Genomic DNA, 24,399 nt, shown 5'->3' with positions numbered 1-24,399 from the left:
TATATCCTTCAGTTCCTCAGTTTGAAACTAACCTCTCTTGAAACACAAAGAACACCACAGGAAACCAGTGCTCATTCTTTCTTTTCTGCTCAATAAAAAAGTGCAATAACATATAGCCACTATATTCTGTCAAATCATTTTGAAACAGTCATGGTTTTCCAGAATCAAAACACAGCATACTTCAGTTGCTCTGAATGAAACACTCTGAACAGAGAGAATAGACTGAGGCTATTGCACACAGTTCTCTTTCTTTTTTCCCTCAAATAGCTCCTAGTATGGCATTTCCCACTGCCTCACTTATTCTTGATCTTCCCAATGCCTTTTCTCCCTCCAATCAACTGTCACTGATGTCCCAGTATGGCATCCCACTGGTCTAGACCATTTTGCCAATGCCTTCATTTTCTATCTTCAGCTACTAAGAATATACTAATGTGTCTACCTGAAACCATTGTAATTGTAATAATTCAGTATAGAGTCCATACAGGTACTGTCCTTGTTTAGCAACCGCATTTAGTTCAGAAAAATGGTCATTAAGATGTAAATGTTTATTTGTGGGATTGTGTTGTGATACCTTTTCTGGCATGAATGGCAACTAATTTCAATACTTGGGTACATTTTAGTTGGATAAAGTGAAGGAGAGAGACAGTGAGAGCGAGAAAGTGTGTGTGTGTGTGTGTGTGTGTGTGTGTGAGAGAGAGAGAGAGAGAGAGAGAGAGAGAGAGAGAGAGAGAGAGAGAGAGGGAGAGAGAGAGATACTGTGAAAATAAAATTCAATTAGTTTTAGATGAACCAGTATTATTCTTATTCTGGCATGTATTGTTGTTAGGCACAGATGCAAATATGCACATTGGTCAGAATTTCTTTTATTGCCATTTATTAGCATTTATAATTAGCATTATTTATATTTGCAAATGGTAACTATCTGAGCTACTTGCTAAATGGAGACTATCTCTATTCCACTAACTCACTTATCCTTTCATCTTTCCAGGGCCTTCCTTCACCTCTGTTTCCTGAACTGTTACTATACTTGGCTTTTTTCCTTGTTCTCCCTAACCATTTTACCTGAAACTAACCAGCTCTGTTTGATCTATGCATAGATCAAACTATCTGCATTGTGCATATTTTGCTTCAGACATGAGTCATTCCAAGCCAGGTATTTAGTGCATAGGTTGGTTTTGCACATCCCTGTTTCCAATAAAATAGTATAGAATGAAAAGCAAATTTACTCAGCTTCCCAAACCAGATGTCACTATCATATTGATTAGGTTTGGAGATGATTCTGAAGTAGATAAAAAAAACTGGCATGAAAGTACCCGTAGCCTTCTACTTCTCAGCCTTTTCAATAATGACCAGCATTTGTACTCACTACTGAGAACACTCAATTCTAATTGGATTGCATTGGGTTCCATTTTTCCTTACAGTATTTTACTTTAAGGATTGTGTGTTGTGTATATTTGTACATGAATGTATAGCATGTATGTGCTTCCATAAACCTTGGGCTTTTCCTACGTTTTATGGTGTCCTTTCTGGCATGAATGGAAACTATTTTGTAACACTTGGATATCTGTTGGCTGGATATATTTTGATCTTATAATAATAAGTTTATAAGATTATCTGTCTGTCTGTCTGTCTGCCTGTCTGTCATCCATCCATCCATCCATCCATCCATCCATCCATCCATCCATCTATCATCTATCTATGTCACATACTGAATATATTATGGGAGATACATGTGCTCCTTCAAAAGTCTTTGAAACCTTTTTCTTCATAACATAGGAGACATTTATTTCAAGATGTTTTTGTAAGATACAGCTTCAACTGAAGCTATGCCTTCTCATAAATTTCATCAGCAAATCCAATGCCAATGAGTTGTTTGGAAGTACTCTTTAAAATACGAAGCATTTCAGGCATTTTAATTTCAATAGATTTGTAAGGCAAAGGTTATTCACACAAAGGAATGAAAAGGAAAACAAATCATCAACTTTTAACCACCCTACTCCTTGTTTATTCCAGATGTAAAGCCTCCAGGAATTCTACTTTTCATAGCCTTTCTGAAGTACCATATCTGATTTATCTAAAATCTGTTTGTTTCATAATAAATAAATTACTGAAGTCTTTAATGCATTTTGAATGCTTTAATATTAAACTAGCTCTTCCAATATTAAAATAAATGTGAAAAAAATAAATAAAAGGGAGAGTGATATGACCAGCTCTCTGACTAGTATCATTACTTTGGGGAGTTTGTTGACATTTATATATGGATGCAGCATAACAGAAAGAGTATTTAAATTATATGGCACACAGCTCTAATCCCAATGTTCACTTCCAGGATACCAAGCTGTTAGAAACCCAAATATGCCAGTTCCCTTTCTGGCATTTCCTTCTCCTCCCTTTCCTCTATTTGCCCAATTGTCACACTAGATGTCCAAGTAGCTCAAGAGTTTTCTGTAACTCATTTAATAGCTGATGCACATATTCCCCACCTACAATCCTTAGATCATTTCTCCCTCTTCACAGAATGATTATGAAATATTCCACTGAAACCAGAAAAAATATAGCTAAATTAGATTTTATATCAAATGTATTTTCCTTAAAGGCTATTTATAGTGTGGATTTATGTCAGAAACACAGTAAAAAAAAAAAGGAGAAACCAGATTTCTAAACATTGCCCCCTCTCCTTAAAGATAATGATAAATCTTGACACCCTCCCCCAAAGTCATTATCATGACATGGTTATGGAGCTTGTGTGCTCTGAAGAAGATCAGAACCATGTCAGCAGTTCAACCATACTGGACAGGTCTCATCAGAGGAGCCACTCCCAATCCCATAAGCAATATAGTAAGATATAATTTACAAAAACCCATACTGGATCTGTCTTTGTCCAGATCAACAAGGACTGCACTAGGTGTTGGAGTTGCTGGACTTCTGGTGACAAATGGGCTACAAGACAATCAGGACCACCAATTGCAGATCTATAGGAAGAAAAGGGTTTTACTCGTTGCAAATATTCAAAGATTGAAAACAAAGAAATAATATGTAATACTAGACATTGTTGTGGAATTTCACCTGCTTCTGACATGTAGATTAGAAAGTGACTCAGTGCTTCTCTAACTTCACAGGTTGAGAGATCGTTGAAATTTTATAAATTAGCAGAAGAGTGAGAATTAGCCATAGAAGCAATTTTCTTCCAGAGCATAACTTATGAAGAATACCAGTACAGAGAAGGCATTTATGGAGGTTTTATCATCAGCTTTTGTAACTGCATATAAATTATAGCTCACATGCATTCTAAAGTCTCAGAAAAGCTACCTTGTAAAATTCAGAAAATTAGACTTTTGTGTAAGAGTAACTCCTTCTTCTCGACCTTCGAACCGCTGCACCCCGCTGCAGGGAGGCGGAGCCGGTAAGATCTTTCCGCCCCAGGCGCCTGATGGAACCTGACAGGTTCCAGATGGAGCTTGGGCCATTTCCTGAGGCTCTGGCAACGCCTCAACTGGAGACCTAGTGGCTGCCTGGGATAGGGCGGCCGCTGGAGCTCTGGATCGGGTCGTGCCTTTGTGGCCTCTGACCCGGCGCCGATCTCAATTGGCTCCTTGGTTTACCGAGGAGCTGAGGGAGTTGAAGCGCTGGAAAAGACGCCTAGAAAGTAGTTGGAGGGCCAGTCTTTCTGAATCTGACCGGACACTAGTAAGATCCCATATTAGGAATTACCTAGTGGCAATAAAAGCAGTGAAATGTAGTTATTTTGCTGCTCTTTTTGCCCGGCCGCCCTCTTTAGGGTGACTTGCTCCCTGCTCCACCAGGAAGCGCGGGAGGACCTCTTGGAGGGTAGAGCCGAAGACTTTGCTCAGTATCTGTATGACAAAATCACTCAGATTCGGGAAGATCTGGACCCCGACTGGGTAGTCTCAGGGAGAGGGACTGGGGCAGGTCTTGAGAATGTTATCTGGGATGAGTTTGATCCTGTGACCCCTGAGGACGTGGACAGGATTCTGGGTAGACTGAACGCGACCACTTGTTTATTGGACCCGTGTCCTTTCTGGTTAGTGCTGGCTTCCCAGGAAGTGACACGAGGCTGGCTCCAGGGGATTATAAATGCTTCATTGGGTGAGGGTGACTTTCCCGCCACCTTGAAAGAGGCGGTGGTGAGGCCTCTCCTTAAGAAGGCTTCCCTGGACCCGGCAATGTTGGTAAACTATCGTCCGGTCTCCAACCTTTGCTTTGTGGCTAAGGTTGTTGAGAGCGTGGTTGCGCAACAGTTCCCCCAGCACCTGGATGAAACGACGTATCTGGATCCGTTCAGGCCCAGGTACAGCACGGAAACAGCATTGGTCATGTTGGTAGATGATCTCTGGAGGGCTCGGGACAGGGGGTGCTCCTCTGTCCTGGTTCTGTTAGATCTCTCAGCAGCTTTTGATACCATTGACCATAGTATCATGCTACACTGGTTGGAAGAGTTAGGGGTGGGAGGCACTGTGTTGCAGTGGTTCTCCTCCTTTCTCTCTGACCGGTCTCAGTCTGTGTTGACAGGGGGGCAGAGGTTGACCCCGAGGCCCCTCATATGTGGAGTGCCGCAAGGGTCGGTCCTCTCGCCCCTCGGCCGTGCGGATCTGGATGGGGAGGAATAGGCTCAGGCTCAACCCATCCAAGACCAAGTGGCTGTGGTTTCCAACGTCCCGATATAGTCAGCTGGTGCCATCACTGACTATTGGGGGCAAATCACTGGCCCCCACAGAGAGGGCGCGCAACTTGGGCGTCCTCCTGGATTCACGGCTTCTTTAGAAGAGCACTGACGGCTGTGACCGGGAGGATTTTTCGTCAGGTTTGCCTGATCCGCCAGTTGCGTCCCTTTCTGGATCGGGACTCCTTACGCACGGTCACTCATGCCCTCGTCACCTCCCGCCTGGACTATTGTAATGCTCTCTACATGGGGCTCCCCTTGAGGAGCACCTGGAGGCTCCAACTGGCGCAGAGTGCGGCTGCGCGGGTGGTAATGGGAGAGACATGGCGTTCCCATGTAACACCCCTCCTGCGCGAGCTGCACTGGCTCCTGATGGTCTTCTGGCTGCGCTTCAAGGTTTTGGTCACCACCTGTAAAGCGCTCCATGGCTTAGGACCTGGGTACTTACAGGACCGCCTACTACCACCAATAGCCTCCCACCGGCCGGTACGCTTTCATAGAGAGGGGCTCCTCCGGGTGCCGTCGGCCAAACAATGTCGACTGGCGGCCCCCAGGGGGAGAGCCTTCTCTGTGGGGGCACCTACTATCTGGAATGAGCTCCCCCTGGAGATACGGAGGATCCCGGATCTGCACACCTTCCGCCGTGCTTTTAAGACCTTTTTATCCCACCAGGCGGGCCTGGCCTAACTTTCTCCCTTTTTAAAATAATTTTTAATATTTTTTAATAATTTTAATATTCAAAGTTTAATTTGTTTTAAATTGATTGGGGTTTTTAATCCGTCTGGGCCAAACTATTTAATTCAATTTTATTTCTGCTTTTTAAATTTTGTATGTATGTATTTTATTGTTGGCTGTTCACCGCCCTGAGTCCTTCGGGAGTAGGGCGGTATATAAATCAAATAAAAGTAAAGTAAAGTAAAGTAAAAGTAACAGCTAATGGTATTGCTTCTTTTTAATGTGGCCTGAAACTGTTACCGAGGGATTCATATTCCAAGACACAGTGTGAGGTCACAGGAGATCCACAGCTTTATCAGGAGAAAAAAAGAGTTTAGCTAACGAAATGCTTCTTTTGCAGCACTAGTAAAAGCATGCAAGATAGACAGACTCAAGGTTTTGCTGGGTGTGAATTTGGTAATACGCTGTAAAATATAATACCGTATGCAGTCATTCATTTGTTTCATATATTCCTTCATATATACATTATATATTTAAATATAAATAAATTGGGTTTCTTCCCTTTTCCAGGATTCCCCTCTGTGTTTCCCTACCACCACCAGCATCCCCTTTCTGACTAATCCTTACTAAAAGATATATCCCATAAAGCAGGGGTGTCAAACTCACAGTCCCTGGGCCAGATGCGTCACGTGCTGGCCACGCCCATGTTCGGTTTAACGAAGGGGAAAATGTGCTAGATCCTCAGGAAATGGCCCAAGCTCCATCTGAAACCTATCAGGATCCATCAGGCGTCTGGGGCGGACCCATCTTATTGGCTCCGCCTCCCTGCGGCGGGGTGTAGCGGTTTGAAGATTTAGATTTAGATTTTTGAAATATAGATTTCAAATAGATCTAATGATGTCTGATACCTCCAGGAAATCCCTGTCAACATGATAATTCTGTGTCACACAAGACACATGATGGAAATAAAATGATGCACATATGCACCGATGAAGAAAAATGGAAAGAGAGCAGCCGTGATATGAAAACACATGGATAAAAATTTTCTCCAAAGACACAAAACATGATAAAACATCTGTACCTTAGCAAAGAGCTGGGTTCCCTTACACAAACAAACAAACAAACAAACAATCCACTAAACATTAGACTTTTCTTTAGATCCCAGAACCCCTGTGATATTTTTGATATCCCAATTTAAAATTGTATAATAGTATCCTGTGTGCTAAGGTGAGTAAATTCATCTTTTGGGAACTGATTTCAGGTCTTCCACACTATGAATTAGAGTCGGAAAAAGCCATCTAAATAGAACTGACTGAGGTTATGACAGGTGGTTTAGGGACAATCTGATCTGGAATTTAGCAAAAACAGACATCATGAGTAACTGAGAACCCCACCCATAGAAACAGAATTTTTAATTGTTCCAAGTGGTGAGCATTTCTTCTCTTCAACTGTCCCTCCCCCCCAGGCCAGTCTCTTGCAACACAGTGCCCTCTAGCATAATACTTAAACAGATTTCAAACTGACTTAGGAAGTGAAATCTTTTCAGTGGGAAACTTTGCTTCCAGGTGTGATTATGTTATGTCCTCTCAAAATAGTACAGAGACAAGATAAAGTTGGTTTGCATGAATTGCTAAAACAGTGCATAACCAAAGTAGAGGGAGGAATCATAAAGTTGTGGTGTAGATTTTTTGCTAAACTCTCCCATATTAGGACATCAATGTTTTAGAATTGGTACAGGGATAATGCTAACTTTTTTTGTGACCACAGTTAACATTATTTTTAATTTCTGTAGAAATATCCAGGATAGATGAAATGATATAGTCTGTTAACCATAAAATATTATTTGTAGCATCTGTAAAAATATAAGTAAACATGAATCAAATCAATAGCAGAGAAATAACTATAATTAGGATGGACTTGTTTGCAATCTCATCACAGTTCTCCTTATCTTTGAAGCAATTTTTCCACTCATATCTTAGCTTCAATTCAGTGTTTAAATGTGTTGACAGCTAACCATGGCATTTCAATTTGGCTAGGATTTAAAACTAATATTAAACTAGATGAAGATATCAGAACAAACAATAAAAGAGAGATTTGCTGCACGGATAAAGACAAGCTAAAGTGAAAGGATCGTATGATTCCATGGCTAGTGCCAATCAGTGTATATCATTAAAATAAAGTCAGTTTTATGTGTGTATCAGCTGAAACACTTGACAGCTACAGATCAAAGCATATCAATGTTGAGATATAGGATATCTGAAATCAGCGTACATAAATGTTTTGGAAAAGTACCATAAACTTATATATGCTAACATAATGTCATTGAACACTCTATACCATTAACATTTCCACTTTTCAATCGTGAGGGTTTTTTTTAATGCTTTTTTGTTTGGTGGATCAGGGGTGTTGCACATTTATTTGGAGGTTTGGGGAGAAAACTCTGAGATTGCTATGAGAGAAGTGATGTGAGGGAAGGACAATTGTAAAAAATATAAACAAATACACTGAAAGCTGCAATAAAAGACCCCTGTGACTTGTGAAGGTGGAATGATAGTCTGTTGGCAATTTTATAGCTGGGTATTTTTCCCAATAGCAGTAATAATGATTATATGTTATTAATAGCAGCAGGCTTGGGGGAAAGTGTGTGAGGGATGATAAACTATAAACAATGCATGCACAAAGTTGCTTGGGGAGGGGATACTGAATTTCTGTAATGGTTGAGAGAATACAGTAATCGTTGGCTTAAGCTCAAGAATTGGGAGATGGAAAGACAAAAATTCCATCAATGGGTAAATTTACTACTTTGTAGAAGACATTTTCTTATAATCTAATCTGGAAATTGATCAAAGTGGGTTCAGTCCTAGGCTTGATGGGGCTAGGAAGATGGTAAAAAGAAAGTGTTTCAGCTCTTTCAGTTCAGTTTCAGTTCAGAAAAAATTGAGCCTGGAACGAATCTTAAAGTAGAAGAAAGCAAATCTAAGCTCTGGAAATAACTTAGTCTTGTAAAGTTCTGTGATGGAAATTTGAAATCCTAGGTCAGTGATGGCGAACCTTTTCGGCCCCGAGTGACAAAAAAGGAGCCCACATATGTGCACGTGACACCAAGTGCCAAACAGGGAGCACTTCGTGCACGTGCTCAGACTCATCAAGGCCGCAACTAAGAAGAAGAGCTGCCCAGGGGACATGTGTGCACCGGATAAGGTACTTCTGGTTTCCGGCGCGCACGCATGTGCGCTGGCAAGCAAGTCTTCCGATTACTGCTGCGCATGTGCCAATCAGCTAACCAGCACACATGCTCAAGCTGGAAAATGGAAGACCAGCTCTTCTGGTTTCTGACACTGCTGCAAGCACAAAGGCCAGCTGATCGTCGCGTGCGCATGTGCGCCAGAAACCTGGAAGAGGAACGGGTGAGTGCCAGGCAATATGGCTCCGTGTGCTACTTCAGGCACAAGTGCCGTAGGTTCGCCATCAAGGTCCTAGGTAATGATCTAATGATGTTAATAGTTCCCATTGTTTTTCCAGGGCAATAATATTATCTTGTAAGATCTTGCATGCTACAACTCCCTTTGACGTGATTCCGTTCCTATTTTATAGTTGCAGAGAGAAATAAAGCAAAAGGACACAAAGAAAACCTCTTTATAAATTGCATTGAGTATTGTAGTTGCTAGAAACCGAGTATGCTACTTGGAAGTGCCTATAGAGATATGATAGGGCTTTTTCCAAACTTAGTTTTAAACACTTTACTTTAGTCATTCAGAGTGACCAAGAAACTTTATATTTAATGTATGAATGATTACTTAACTCAGAATCCTATAAATATTTTTTTCAATGTGAGGGAAACATGCCACTCATTTTTCCAGTAGCAGATTGCTACGGATGAAATATTTTTTTCTTAAAATACAAAATAAACACTTGAAATGGAAATTCTTTTTCACCATCTCAGACTAAGAACTTGTTTATAAATATTTAAAGTGAATATATGAGCACAAATACATATTGTTTCTATTGTTGAACTTTATTCTCAAGGCACTCTTTGAGTTGCAGTATTGTAATAGGATTGTAGAAATAATGTCAAATAAAATTCTATACATCTCCACTACATTACAATTTTTTAAATTCTTGAGGAAACATATAATTAAATGGTTATAAAATCATCATATATACCTCTTTTCATAAAAGTTGAGACAAAAATAAAATACCATCAGTATGCTTCATTCACACAATGCTATTTTTAGTTTACAATCTGAATCATATTTACTCATGAAGTTACTTGAAGCATCTTCTTTTCTACCAGGTCATGTATTAAGATTATCAGATTACGGGCTTGACCAGCAATAGTGGAAAACAGCCTTTTATGGTAGTGACCTCCACCTTACAATACCTTTCAAAGGCATTATATTTCTTCTAGTATTAGATTGAAATATTTTTAAGTGTGTCATTATTGACAGCAATTCTCATATCCTTGGTTGGTTCTATGTTTACTATTTATTATTTAATTTCTTTTTTCTTTTTGGTATTTCTAAATTTCAGTGTGATGTTCCCCCGAAATCCATTTTTGGACAGTGGTCAGTCTAGAACAGGGGTTTCAAACTCAAGTTCTGGGGGTTGCATCCAGCCTGAGGGTTGCTTAGATCTGGCCAGGGTGGCCATCAGGAAACAGCAAAGGACTGGCCTGCAGTGCCTCTGCCAGGAAAAATGGAGCTTGTGAGGAGCCTCCTGGGCTTCATTTTCGGCTGTGACGGTCTCCTGAAGCCCTCTACCAGCAAAAATGGTGCTTGAGTGGCCCTCCTGAGCTCCATTTTTGCTGTCAGAGTGCTAGCAAAACAAACTACTAGCAAAAGTGGCATTTGATCACACGAGTGACGTCGAGCTGGCCACGCCCTCCCCAGCCCCGAGGTCAAACACAACCCTGATGCGGCCATCAATGAAATCGAGTTTGACACCCCTTACAAGGATAAGTAAACTAGTGCCTGTAGGTCTACAGACTTTTTTCCTGTGCTTCTGACTTTCTATCCCAGCTAACTTTTTTTTCCTCTTAGTCTTTCAATTTAGAAAATAAATGGGATAAATAACATGCTGCAGAGCAAACTCTAGATCTCTAGCATCATCTTTATTTCCAATAATGTACTTGTGGCCTATGTAGGCAACCTTAGAAAATAAAATTATTTGGTGGCTGCTATTCTGGCATGCATGTCTAGATGCATGGACATTCATTGGTTTCAGCCATTTTAATCAAAAGGCTTGTGCAGTTGAGCCGTGAACTCTACCCCTTTTGGATTTGTGTGTAAAGACACGATACACATACAAAAGAGGTGAGGTTTGTGTTTTTACAGTGGGATGCTGTTTTCATCAGACTCAGTCAATTATTATAGCCTCCTCACTCCAGACACTGCTGTATGAATACATATCTATTTGTATATAGAAAGCAACAAAAGAAAATGATGGAGAGATGGGAAGCATTAATTTGCCCACCAATAAATAGATGTTGTAAGTCTAGCATGATCACTATGGCAGCTACTTTATCAACAGTCAAGCTTCCCAAGGGCAGCTGTTTGGTAATGGCACAGGCTTTTTGGATTGGACTGGCAGCTCCTGCTACTGAACATGAGGGGGGAAAAAACCAAAACCCAACCTTAAGACTGAAATGTGGCTGTTGAAAGTAGAACAATGGACCCTGGGAATAAAATTATGGGCTTGGATCTCTAATGACTGCAGTTTTATCCCTAATAATTCCAGTCACAGGAGCTTTTCTCTATTTTCAGTGGGTTTTTTGGTTTCTGAGATTGTCATTACAGCCCTCCATTTATCATTTAAATTCTTGGGGAAGTTATTTCTCTTCCAGAAACTACCATTGCACTTCTGGGATGTTCATTTCAATTATAAGAACAGAAGAGCATCTCATCTCTTCTGGGATCAGATGAGGGCAACCTCAAATGGTACTGAAGGCAAATTGTTTTCCAGTAGTGAGCCTTCCTATATAGTACTGGTACATACAACATAATAATTCCCTAACTACTGTATATGTACACACAAAGGTTGAATAAAAAATAATGTCTCCAATGTTACAAGTCACCAACTCATGGCAGTATAGGTAGTCCTTGATTTACAACCACAATTAAGCCCAACAGAAAAAATTTCTGTTGCTAAGTGAGACATTTGTTAAGTAGGTTTTGCCCCATTTTATGACCTCACTTGCCATGATTGTTAAGTGAGTACCTGCAATTGTTAAGTGAATGTGGCTTTCCTCCTTGACTTTCTTTGTCAGAAGTTTGCAAAAGGGGATCACATGACCCTGGGATATTGCAGCCATCGTAAATATGAGTCAGTTCCCAATAAATTTTGATCATGTGACCATGGAGATGCCTCAATGGTTGTAAGTGTGAAAAATGGTCATGTCACCTTTTCCAGTGCTGTTGTAACTTCAAACAGTCACTAAATGAACTGTTGTAAGATGAGGATTACCTGCACTTACAAGCTAGAATGTTGGATGGGTTCTTTGTGTGCTTTCATTTCAGTTAGTATGAAGTTGTTGTAAGAAAAGTTTTGTGTTGTTGTTTGTGAAATGAAAGCCTACAGAGAGAACTCATCAGTTGAATTTTATGGAATATACATAATTGATTTTTGATTGCGGAAAAAGTCTCTCCAAATGAAACTGATGACCGATTGTGTGTTGTCAATGACAGTTTATGGGAATACTGTTATTGGACCAAAAAGTATAAAAATGATGTACTGATTTGTGTGATCAACCCGTGACAACCTGACAGTAGCCAATGAGTTTCACATGAGAAAAATTGATGAACAGATTAGTCAAAGGGAAATTATTAAGATTGGCTTGTCAGAAGATCATCTTACTAACTACTTTTACAAGTTTAGAAGTGTTTTGCAATTGATTCCTTGCACATAGATGGAATTGAAATTTTCAGGCAATTGTCATGCAATGAGAATGAAGGCGAGAAATTTCTTTGCAGCAACATGATAGACAACAAAATATGAGATCACTATTATTACCAAAAATGAAATGCTAGCCCATAAAGTATCATCACAAGGTTTTATCGCTTGAAAAAAATAGCAAAACCTAGGCTTTGGAATGACCACTTAAGATCACTGATTTTTTGTGGATGCAGGTAGTTTTATTGGCATTGATTTTTCTGGACGATGATGCTACCACCAACTCAAGAGAGCTACACTGCAACATTCAAAACTTTGAAACAGGGTTCAGAAGCAAAAAAAAAAAAAAAAGGATTTTTCTTTAACATGTCAATGGTAGGCTGCATGAGGCAGTCAAGAGGGAATTGAAAACTTGAATCTCACCACCTTAAATCTCTCCTATACCATTCAGATTTGGCACTATGTGACTTCCACCTTTTCTCCAAATTGAAGGAATTTTTTATGGGCATCTTATTTGAGTTAAATAAAGAGATGAAAAGGACAGTCAGGATCTGATTGAAGAGACAAAAACACGACGTTCTTTCATGGTGTTTTTAAGAACTTGTCCATCATTGGCAGGAATATGTAGTGAATGCTGGTGATTGTGCAGTGGAAGAAATACAGGTACCGAAAAAGCTTATTTCAAGGAGTATTTCTATTTCATTTATTAAAGTACTCTTTATTTTACTTCATTAAAACTAAAGATATGGAGTGAAGGCATTACTTTTCATTCAACTATCTTAGTAGAGCCATCCTTTAGCTCAGCCGGGAAACCAACTATTTTCCCATCTGATTCATTTTTAGCTTTTCCATTCAGGATAGACAATAAAACACTATCAACAAGGACTAAGACTTTTCAGCTCTACAGATGAATAGCACTTGACTATCTGGTGGGAGCATTCTTACTTTTCCTCCCCACCCCCCCCTTTTTTTTTCATTTTGTGTGGTAACTTTTTAGACCAAAATCTGCATGGCAATATTTGAAAGTGTAAACTGCTGTGAAGTTGAGGAATATTAATATTTGAATGTATAGATTAAAAAAAATAGACAACAGGACCAGCAGTAGTTACTGGTTTCTTTCTCCTGCATATATTTATCAAAGCTTTCTCTAACGTTCTTCATCACCCCTGCCACAGTCTAGTCTCTACTTGTCCTTCCTGTTCCCCTTTAGTAACTGTCAACAGAAATCCTGCTTGTTAGCCCCAACTGCCACATACAGAGAATACAGAGAATACAGATTATTCCCTATATGGAACTGAATCCCTTGGTACGACCCCGCCTCCAACCAGTTTTTTTTTTTTTTTTTGGGTAGCCTCTCCCCTTTCCTGAGGAATGAGGTAATGCGGGGCTCCGATTGGTCCAGGAGGCGGCACCCCAATAGCCGTGTGGGGCGCGCTCAAGGCTATAACTCCCTGCAGCCGCCAAAGAACGCAGAGGCGCGCACGAGAGTTGGCTGGGGAGCGTCAAACGCGCGGAGAGGAAAGTCGAGGCTGCACTTTTCATAGGAGAGAAACCGTGCAAAAAAAAAAAAGTCTTGCTCCATTTCAGCGCGCGCTCGCTCGCTCGCCTCGCCAAACAGAGGAAGGAGCGTCCGGACGAAGCAGAATTGCAACTACATTTTTCTTTCTAAAAAGCATCTTCCTCTACTTCTGAACTATTCTCCACGTGGGTGGAGACCGAGGAGTAGGGGAACGGTACTACTACTGTAACAGCAGTCGCGGCACAATATGTCAGGGCGGGTGCTGAGTCTTTTCTTGCTGCTCTGCAGCTGGAGCCTGACTGAGCTGCTGGTCGAAGCTTGTACCTGCGTCCCAGTTCATCCCCAGGATGCCTTCTGTAATTCAGATATTGGTGAGTGTGGCGTTACCCTCTCGCTAACTGCACTCGGCAGCCTCTGTAGCAGCGTGTTCCTGATTGTCAGATTTTCGAGAGCCGTGCGTTCTCGTTTGAAGCCCGGGGGGTGAAATTTGTCGGTGGGTTTACACAATTCCAGTCCCGAACGGATTAGATTTAAATACAGTGTTGAATTTAAACAGCGAAAACACTGGCCAAATGACTTGTTCCCTCGCCGTGCTTTGGGGTTCTTTGCAAAAGGTTTGTAACAACCAAGTCTTACAAATCCGAATTGTTTGCACTCGGTTCTGTCCTTCTGCACGCATATGACTGGCACACCTACCTTGTGGCAGTGGCATTATGGTTAATGGTAGCTGGAAAGTTCTGTAACGCAACATGTTAACTTTTGTGAAGTCAGGGCAGATTTTTCTGGGGGGGAAAAACTAGAAAAAAATGGGTTGTAACACTACTTCAGCCCTAGAATGTCAATACTTGGAAGCTAGTCTGGTTGTTTTCAGGGGATATTATTTCTAAATAGTGTTGCATAGGCTAAAGTTATGTGCTAATACTACTGCTCCACCCAGTGTATTTACCTGCAGATTATAGATTAAATATGGAAAAGAATCTGAAATTTACTTAAGCATGATTCCTCTGTTTGTATGTCTAACTTGTCTGCATATGTAAATATATATGTAATGGGATGATAATTTTTTTTTTCCTCCCATCAAGACAGTACTTCCTACAGTACCTTGAAGTTCTTCTACCAAAGGCAGGATATATATATCTAACAGATAAATAATTTTTAAAACCTGTTATGGTCCATTTCAAGATCACTCTGAGCATCAAACCCATCTATTGATCTCCCTTCTCCCCCAAAATAATTTCATGTTATTAACTCCTTCCCTTACAATATGTTTTGGTTAGTGAGTGGTCTCAGCTGAAAGTTTTTGTCATCTCATTAGTTTTAATTAATTTAATTTGATGGTTGCCTGTCAGGTATATAATACTGGAAATAATTTATTAATCTTTAATTTTTATGAGCATTTGCAAACTACAAGGTTTCCATTCCCCACAAATCACTTTGAAGCTGATCTGGTGACTTCTGTACCCCGGAATAATGCTGAGACTGGTAGAGAACATTTTAAGCCAATCCGTGCTTTCTTTAGCTGACCAAGGGGACAATACAAAAATGTCAATCATTTTCCTGAGCAAATGGGTACCCTGAAAGAATCCCCTATTACCACTCTATAGGAAGTAAAAGATATTGGCCTCACATTTATTCCACTCATATTTTCAGTACTTGTTGTATACATTTATCTTATTTTTTTCCAAAAATAAAATCTAAGCAATTGCTACCAATATTCCTAAGGGTAAAGTTGCCATTCTGCCTGCAATGTGATAGGGAGATGAATAACATGTTAGAATGTTTGAAACTAGGACTTTTTCCAATAGTTGGTGAATCATAGTAGTTTGTTGCCATGGTAGCTCTCATGGGAGAGAAAGGAAGATACATTCTAAACAATGCCTATGGAAAGACACCAGAAACAGAATAGTGATGCTTTGAAGCCAGTAGGGCCAGTAACACTGTCCACAAACTCCACATATTATTGCAAAGAACATAGGAGCTTTGCTAGTAAACAGCATTTCTAGTAAACAGTCACAGGTAGGATTGCTTTCAGAATGGTTAATTCTAAATTCAGTTAGTTATGCAGCTGGTTCCAAACTAGGATAAAATCCTTGTATAAAGGTTCTTCAAATGACAGTCTTTATAAAGAATACAATTTCCTAATCCCAAAATTGTGCTAGTTTCATATTGGTGTAAAAATCTTCCAGAATATTTGGAATCCAGCCATCTCAGTTTGTTCCCATGCTAGTGAAATCTTTGCAAGCTTAAACCATAAACCACATGGGAAGTAAATGGCATTCATGGCATGCAGAACAAACTACAGAGGAAAACATATGGGTGGAAGCATTTACATGGATTAGGAATGAAGCAAGGATGAAGGTAGTAGTTTTCAGGTAAACAAAGTTTTGACCCCTGAAACGAAATATCAAAAGTATGCTATAGACTGGAAGCCTCTGATGCACCCATAATTAATGGTAACCCCTTCTTTTCAATATGCTGCCTACATGGAAGTATTTTGTAGATATTTTCATTAGTTAATATTTCATTGCTACTTTATGTATGTAGTATTAGTTAACTTTGGTTTCCAAAATAGTTACTCGGTAACTCCCATCGAAAGGTTTGTTGGTTTGTTTCTAAATTGAGCCTTAAAGATTCTAGACAAGGACCCTTACTCATGTCTAGTTTAAGTACTGTGTCACTGCTGAAAACCAATAAAATCTTATATACTGAAATAATTCTGAGAGTTGCGGTTTTACTTGACTAATGTTAGACTACAATATTCTGTCAATGATGTTATATCAGAGGATGCACAAGGAGAAGTTCAAAGTCCTTTAAAGGACTTTTATTACTGGTGATTTATTTGCTCTGTAGGAGTAGACATGTCAATTCAGAATCCACTGCCAAAAGGCAGCTGGCCTTTTCTTGAAAACACGAATGCCAATTTGTCTGTCTCTACCAGAAAATTTCCCACGTGCCCCTAATATGTGACAATGTATGATCTTTTGATTTCTAAACGTTATGGCTATGAATTTCCCACTGCTAGTTTTCATAGCCAGTAAAGATGGAAGCTAAAAAGGAACAAGATCTATTCTACTGGGAAGTGTGAAAGAGAAAAATATAAATATAAAAAAGTGAGTAATGTAGAATAGAATAGAATAGAATAGAATAGAATAGAATAGAATAGAATAGAATAGAATAGAATAGAATAGAATAGAATAGAATAACAGAGTTGGAAGGGACTTTGGAGGTCTTCTAGTCCAACTCCCTGCTTAGGCAGGAAACCCTCACTACTTCAGACAAATGGTTATCCAATCTCTTCTTAAAAACTTCCAGTGTTGAAGCATTCACAACCTCTGGAGGGAAGTTGTTCCACTGATTAATTGTTCTAACTGTCAGGAAATTTCTCCTTAGTTCTAAATTGCTTCTCTCCTTGATTAGTTTCCACCCATTGCTTCTTGTTCTACCCTCAGGTGCTTTGGAGAATAGCTTGGCTCCCTCTTGTTTGTGGCAGCCCCTGAGATAATGGAACACTGCTATCATGTCACCCCTAGTCCTTTGTTCCATCAGACTAGACCTACCCAGTTCCATATATTTATATTTATATGTTTTAGCCTCCAGTCCCCTAAAGTGGTATTAACACTTCACATGATCTTGATTCTGTTTATGCAGCCTAGAACTGTGTTGGCTTTTTTGGCAGCTGCAGCACACTGCTTGCTCATATTTAAATGATTGTCCACTAGGACTCCAAGATCCCTCTCACAGTTACTACTATTGAGCATATACTGTACCTGTGCATTTTGTTTTTCTTGCCTAAATGTGGAACCTTACTTTTGTAAGAAGTGTCCATGAAAGAATCAAATGATAAAAGCAGTATTTAATGGATGTAATGCAAACTCTGCCCCTTTTCTACATGAATTGTGACATTGCACACATATATGAAAGGGGCTGAGCTAGGGACATGTTGGCATGACTTATCGTTTTGAAAAACGTCTGAATTAATGGATGTCTGAATATGAGCTGAAATGGCTTGAAAGTAATTGTGGCATAACATTGTTTCTGGACTTGCACTTGAATTTTAAAGATCCATCCATTCTCATCCTGTTTTTGTCATACTGTACTAAATTATGTGATTTTTCTGTGGTTAATGGTTGCTACACATACTGTGATGTGTTGAACTGTGACTTGTTGAATAAACTGCCATAACAGTAGTCATGCATGTGTATTAATACAAAACCAAACAAATCACATTATGACATATGTGAATCCAGTTTATAAAGTTGTTTCTAAACTGAAATTATAGATAGCATGTATCTAGTGTGAATGCATAGGAATATTAAGGCACTAAGGTATATAGCCATTTTTTTCACATGCCAAATTGGTGTAAAATAGTTTAATTCTTTCTAGACTTAGTTTATAGATCTTTAACCAATGTTACTGCCTTTTAAACCAACAAATACGATATAATTGTATATTGCATAAAAATGTTCATAAGGACCTATACTGATTTTAAATTTAGTGCATTAAACAAAGCAGGGAAAGAATTGAATCCCAAACCAGTACCAAATTATCCTAATCACTTAGTATTGTCATAATATAAAGTAAGCCAGGCCTCACAATCTTCTTTTTTTAATAACTTGGATTCTGGACCTTTGAGATTCCTGGTTTTGAGGGACAAATTGAAGCATAGTGCTGTGTGCGTACATGTGTGTCCCAGGCCACCTGTTTTAGCAAAACAAACAAACAAAATGAGGAGGGGGGCTAAAAATTGCACTACTGAAAATTGAATATTTTGCCAGCAAATTATCATGTTGTGAACTGGAGGCACTTTGTAAGACTACAAAATAGTGTTTAAAAAAGTTGTATTCGGCCTGTAGATTACTACTTTGGTATGATGTCAGTAAATCATCAACAGGTGGATTTGCTTATTTGGTGTCACAGTTTTCATTATACTACATTTTATTTTGAAATGTTAGCTTTTGAATCTTATTTACAAATGGAATTAGAGATGAAATTGGACCTTAATGTATCCTTCAGAGAACAATATATTAAGCAGCAGCAGAATTTCTAATGAGTGGTTATTTTTGATTCCTCATTTTGTGGAGTACAAAGTTGTGAAAAAGCAAGGTCTTCCTTAAGCCACCAGCCCTGCCAGCACCTCTTTAGTAAACACTGCCATTCTTTTTTAGAATTAAAAGGGGAAGAAGCTGATCCAAATTTCTAGCGTGTGAAGAGTTAAATGTTTCCATGGAGACTTGTTGCAGTTTGGTACTTTATTTAAAGCACACTAAACTGCATGCTGGTTTACAAAACAAGTAACTTTTTATAGCTCTTCAACTCTGACAAAATACATGTCTTAAAGGGAGGAGTCAGTGCCCCAAGGGGTTGATGCTTGAGACAAGGTTGCCAGAACAGAACTATTCATAGTTCTCTTTGCAATTAAATACAATGGCAAAATAGAATCCTTGAAAAGGATTTGCTGCATTTTATTTTAAAGGAAATGCCATTATGGTTTCAAACAGAACGGAAAGAAATGCCTGAACTTGAAAGAAACTGTTTGCTCAAATTTGGCTACTAGTGTGCCGTCATTCATTACTTTTATTTGTATTGCTTATTGCTTATTTTGTATTTTTTATTTTTATTGTGCCATCCTATCCCTGAATTAACAGTATTTAAATAAAAATAGGATCACTGCCAAATCTTTTTTACTGGAAGAACTCAAATATGAAAGTATTTTGTGCAAGTGCATAAAAATTAGTCGGATCCTATTTGCACAGCATCAGGATGGGGATGTAGATATCTATACCAACTGTCACAAATCTGGAGCACACTAAGTTAGTTACTGTCAAGAAGAAGCATCAGAATAAGGAATGTTTATCCTGTTGGCTGTCATAGAGCTATGATAGCAACACGATTATCATAAAGAAATACATGCCCACTTCCTCAAGTGAGAACCAATGATACAATTTGTTCTATACAATGACACAGAGTGATTTTAAACTGTCATCTAATATTCTCTATTTGTTACAGTTGCTCAGGTCATGTCTTGTATTAACCCATAATATGGTTTGTTTGATTTGGGCTTAGAATGCTACATGAATCCAATCATGTTTTCTGGTATAGCAATTTAAACTCAACAAATTCAGTCAAATAAGGTTTAATAAACTATAGCTTAGCTTGAAGTGTGACTCCTATTCAGTGTAAAATCACTGTAAAGAAAATTGTCCCTAGTTCCTTCCAGTTTTTTCATTCTTTCATTAGACTATCTAGATCAGTGGCCCCCAACTTTTTGGGCACCAAGGACTGGTTCTGTGGAGAGAGGTTTTTCTGTGGACCGGAGGGGGTGTAAAGCCCATCTGTGTGCGGCCTACGTCCCACAGATGGGCTTTGCTTGTTTGCACGGAGCAGTTTCTGGCACAGTGCTGGTCCATGGACCAGGTGTTTGGAATCCCTGATCTGGATTGTTTTCCTATCTAGTTGCAAGATGTTAAGTTGAAATTCCAGATTCTCCTTTTTCCTTTCTCTCATGGACTTTTTGATTTTGCACATGTAGTTTGTTTCAGGTTCCATATTGGTTAATTCTGCTTCTCCACAGAACTGGAAATTCCCTAAACTACAAAATCCATCACTAGCAGTAAGGAGATTTTGATGAGGACTAATTCTTCTGTGCTTTTATTGTATTTGTTTATTCTTTGGTCATCTGAGAGAGCAGCTGCATCATATGAATTGGCTGAATAGCAATAGCACTTAGACTTAATATACCGCTTCACAGTGCTTTACAGCCCTCTCTAAGCCGTTTACAAAGTCAGCATATTGCTCCCAACAATCTGGGTCCTCATTTTACCCACCTCGGAAGGATGGAAGGCTCAATCTTGAGCCTGGTGAGATTTGATCTGCCAAACTGCTGGCATCTGGTGATCAGCAGAAGTAGTCTGCAGTACTGCACTCTAACCACTGCGCCACCGTGGTTCTTATTCAAGGGGAATGCAAACCCCTTGAAATCTTAATAACAATGCAGCAGAATTAACCCAAGAAATGGGACTGCTACTATGCTAGCCAAGTTTTAGGGACTTCAGGAAGGGAAAGATGAAGCCTGAAGGATAAATTGAAGTTCTATAAAATATTTCTTCAGAAGTTACATTACGATTAGAATTTTTTAAAAAACACTGAAAAAGATCAGGTGAGTAGAGTGACTCATCAGTGGAGTAAATTGTGACACATTTGTGATTATAGTGACACATATTGTGTAAGAAGGACTATAAATCTTGTATTGCTGCATCTTTCTTAAAAAGTTATTTTTTAGTGCAAGGTTGATTGTTTTATTTCTTTATTGTATGCTGCCTCATCTTTATTGTATGCTGCCATTGGTGAGATGGGGGGGCATATAAATTTGATAAATAAAAAGGTATTGCTGCTTTAAGAATTGCAATAGCGTTAAACCATGGATTTTTTAAAAAAGCGATAACTTCAAACTTGAAGAAAGTCAGGCTACCTTAATGTATAGCGACAAGGTCTGAAGCACCTTTGAATAATTGTTGAAGCATATGCAACTCTATAAGATAAAGAGGTTGAAATCCTAACATATTGGTTTACTAAATGTACAGCTTAGGACATTGTAATATCTCTTTATTTGGTTGTGCTACGCTACAATACAAATAGTCCTCAATTTACAACAGTTTATTTAGTGACTGTTCAAAATTACAACAGCACTAAAAAAAGTGACTTATGACTGATTTTCACACATATGACCGTTGCAGCATACCCATGGTCATGTGACCAAAATTCAGATGCTTGGCAACTGATTCATATTTATGTTGCAATGTTCTGGGGTCATGTGATCATGTGATCACCTTTTACAATCTTCTGACAGGCATAGTCAATGGGAAAGCCAGATTCACTTAACGACCATATTACTAACTTAACAATCACAGTGATTCATTTAACAACTGTGGCAAGAAAGTTCATAAAACGGGTCAAAACTCATTAACAAATATCTCACTTATCAACAGAAATTTCGGGATCAGTTGTGGTCCTAAGTTGAGGACTACCTGTTCTGTACTCTGCATGCTTAAAGGAAATAATTAGACCAAACTGGCTCTTGTTGCTATACTGTAGAATAGAAATAGCTTATCCTTATGCTAGGCTAGCATGATGTATATCAATTATTGACTATCTTTTTATTTTTTGTTCTTTCTTAAATATTATGATGCACCCACAGAATACAGGGATAAAAAATTATGATACAGTATAAGTTAGCCTGAATATAAAAGACGTAACTATTATGATCCTGCCTTGAGTAGAGGGCTGGACTAGAAGATCTCCGAGGTCTCTTCCAGCCCTATAGTTTTATGTTCTAAGTCTGTATGACAGTGACTATAGGAACAGACTATTCTAAGTTGAAGAATGGAACAAGATGTCTGAACAAAAAGGAAGGACATGACCAAGAAAACTTCTGTGAAGTTATTTCCCTCTTATAAACAAAAGATTTTTGTTTCTCTTTTGTTTTCCTGAATGAGATAATACTGAAAAGACTAAGATGTGACCTTCATTGTGTTTGTTATCTTTTTATATGGGAGGCTAGGACTCCTCAGAAAGCAAAATATACATCTAGAAAGTTCCTTCCTTGCTCTCTTTCTGGTAAATTATAATAAATATAATCATTTTGCCTGTGACTAAAAACTCAATTACGTATAAAGGGGGGGAAAAGTCCTGGAGCAATGCCTTTTCCCCTTCAGTGACACTTCCCCAAGCCTTTCTTAACTAAAATGTTTTGATAAATTTACAAGCATATGTCTCAAGTTAACCAAGGAATTTACTGATGTAATGGGTGGATGCTATTGTCCTCTGATAGTGTTTGTCTTTAATTTTTTATTTCTTTGACACAATCTCAACACATCTGCATGAATCTCTGCATAAAGCAGATTTTTACTCCTCCACCTTACATGCCAACACTGAATTCCGTTCATCCTATGTTTGCCATGAGAGAATTAGCAGTAATAACAGGATTACTAGCAATAGCACTCAGGCTTATAAACTGCTTCACAGTGCTTTACAGCTCTCTGTCTGAGTGGTTTACAGAGTCAGCATATTGCCCCCAAAAACAGTATGGGTCCTCATTTTACCAGCCTTGGAAGGATGGAAGGCTGAGTCAACCTTGAGCCGATGAGAATTGAACTGCTGGCAGCAGGCAGGTAGGCAGCAGAAGCAGCCTGCAGTACTGCATTCTAACCACTGCACTACCACAACTCAACTACTAGAATAATGTTTCCAATCCTAGGGTCCTGTCCAGTCCCCCCCCCCCAACTGTTTTATTTCACACAACCAACCCCATAGTCATTTCCCATGTCCCAACTCTGCGTGTGCAGTTTTTAGAATTAATTTCAAGTGACCTTTCTGAAAAATGTTGACTGGACATAGTGAAAGCAACAGGGGCAAGAAAAGGTGCAGGCATGGGCATAATGCCAGCAAGGTGAACTAAGAACCCCAGGCAAGATGACAGAAAAGTGAATCATTGGATTTCAGGCAGGAGAACTGATTGCAAGGTCCAACGAAAGCAACCACGGCTCTCCAGACTCCAGGCACAGTGCAGGCAACTTGGGTTTAATGCATTCAAGGCACGATGGAGGCAACTTTACTTCAAAGATTGCAAGACATGACAGTCTGACTTCAATTGGTTCAAGGCATGATGATGGTAACACGTCTAAATGAATTCAAGGCAGTGTCAATAGCATCCACGTATTGATGGATTATGAATGGTTCCAAGTGCTGAAGTAAATAGGTGGCGACCAGTATGCCTCATTAGGAGGGTTGAGGCTGCCTTCTCATGAATAGATTCACCAACCGCTGTTGTGCCTCCCTCTGCTCAACTCTGTGGGACCTGGGATCATGTAGGAGTGGCAAATCCTCTATTTAACTGACTGGCTGCAGCTGAGCTTCTTCTCCAGCCTATGCAGCTGGCTGTTTATCTGGATGCTTTTTTTCATCTTACACTCCTAGGTTTGATTTTCCATGCTCAAATGTAGAGCTTTGCTTTGTTTTCAAATTGCTTCTCCTCAACATCCTCCCAATTTCTGATATGTTCCTATAAGATCTTTCTTTCTTCTCCTGTCTTTGTGTTATCTGCAAATTTGGTACAAGTAGTTACAGTTTAGCAACCATTATTGGGACCCACAATTGGATCATTACATGAAGGGGTCACTAAGTGAAACTACCACTGTGCTTATGATCTTATTTCAGCTTTATTTCGCTTTACAGATCTGTGAAAATCATCAATAAGAGGATCGGTTATAAAATTCCTTTTTTCATCACCATGACAAACTGTTAATGGTTGCTTAATGCAGTTGCTAAACAAGAACTGCCTGTAATTATATTTTCTAATCTCTCAGCTAAGTAATTTATAAATATGCTAAACAGAGGACCTAGGATGGAGCCCTGCACTCTGCAGCTGAAGACTTCTCTATAGCTTCATGCAGTACCATTGACAAATGTTTACTGGGTACAACCAGGTGTATACCCTTCCAATGATAGCGGTTCCAATGGTATAATGCCTTGGTAGTACCACACTTGGAAAACTGCATCCAGTTTTGGTTGCCACAATATAAAAAAGATGTTGAGACTATGGAAAGAGTGCAGAGAAGATTAACAAAGATGATTAGGGGGC

At 39.3% G+C, this 24,399-nt stretch overlaps 2 protein-coding genes across 3 annotated transcripts in view; one reads left to right on the top strand and one right to left on the bottom strand.

Moving 5' to 3' along the window:
• The window catches only part of SYN3 (synapsin III), a 177,191-nt gene that overhangs the window by 85,440 nt on the left and 67,352 nt on the right, over positions 1-24,399 (bottom strand). The window lies entirely within an intron of this gene.
• The window catches only part of TIMP3 (TIMP metallopeptidase inhibitor 3), a 40,671-nt gene continuing 30,004 nt past the window's right edge, over positions 13,733-24,399 (top strand). Inside the window, exon 1 of the mRNA XM_070947614.1 lies at positions 13,733-14,134. Within this exon, the coding sequence (XP_070803715.1) occupies positions 14,011-14,134 (124 nt within the window). The 5' untranslated portion in view covers positions 13,733-14,010. The remainder of the gene's footprint in view (positions 14,135-24,399) is intronic.

Source organism: Pituophis catenifer, unplaced genomic scaffold, assembly GCF_029215685.1.
Source record: "Pituophis catenifer annectens isolate HBS135680 unplaced genomic scaffold, rPitCat1.0.hap2 SCAF_7, whole genome shotgun sequence".
Lineage (NCBI taxonomy): Eukaryota > Metazoa > Chordata > Lepidosauria > Squamata > Colubridae > Pituophis > Pituophis catenifer.
The sequence above is the reverse complement of the archived record's forward strand: the minus strand, read 5'-3'. Positions and strand labels throughout refer to the sequence as shown.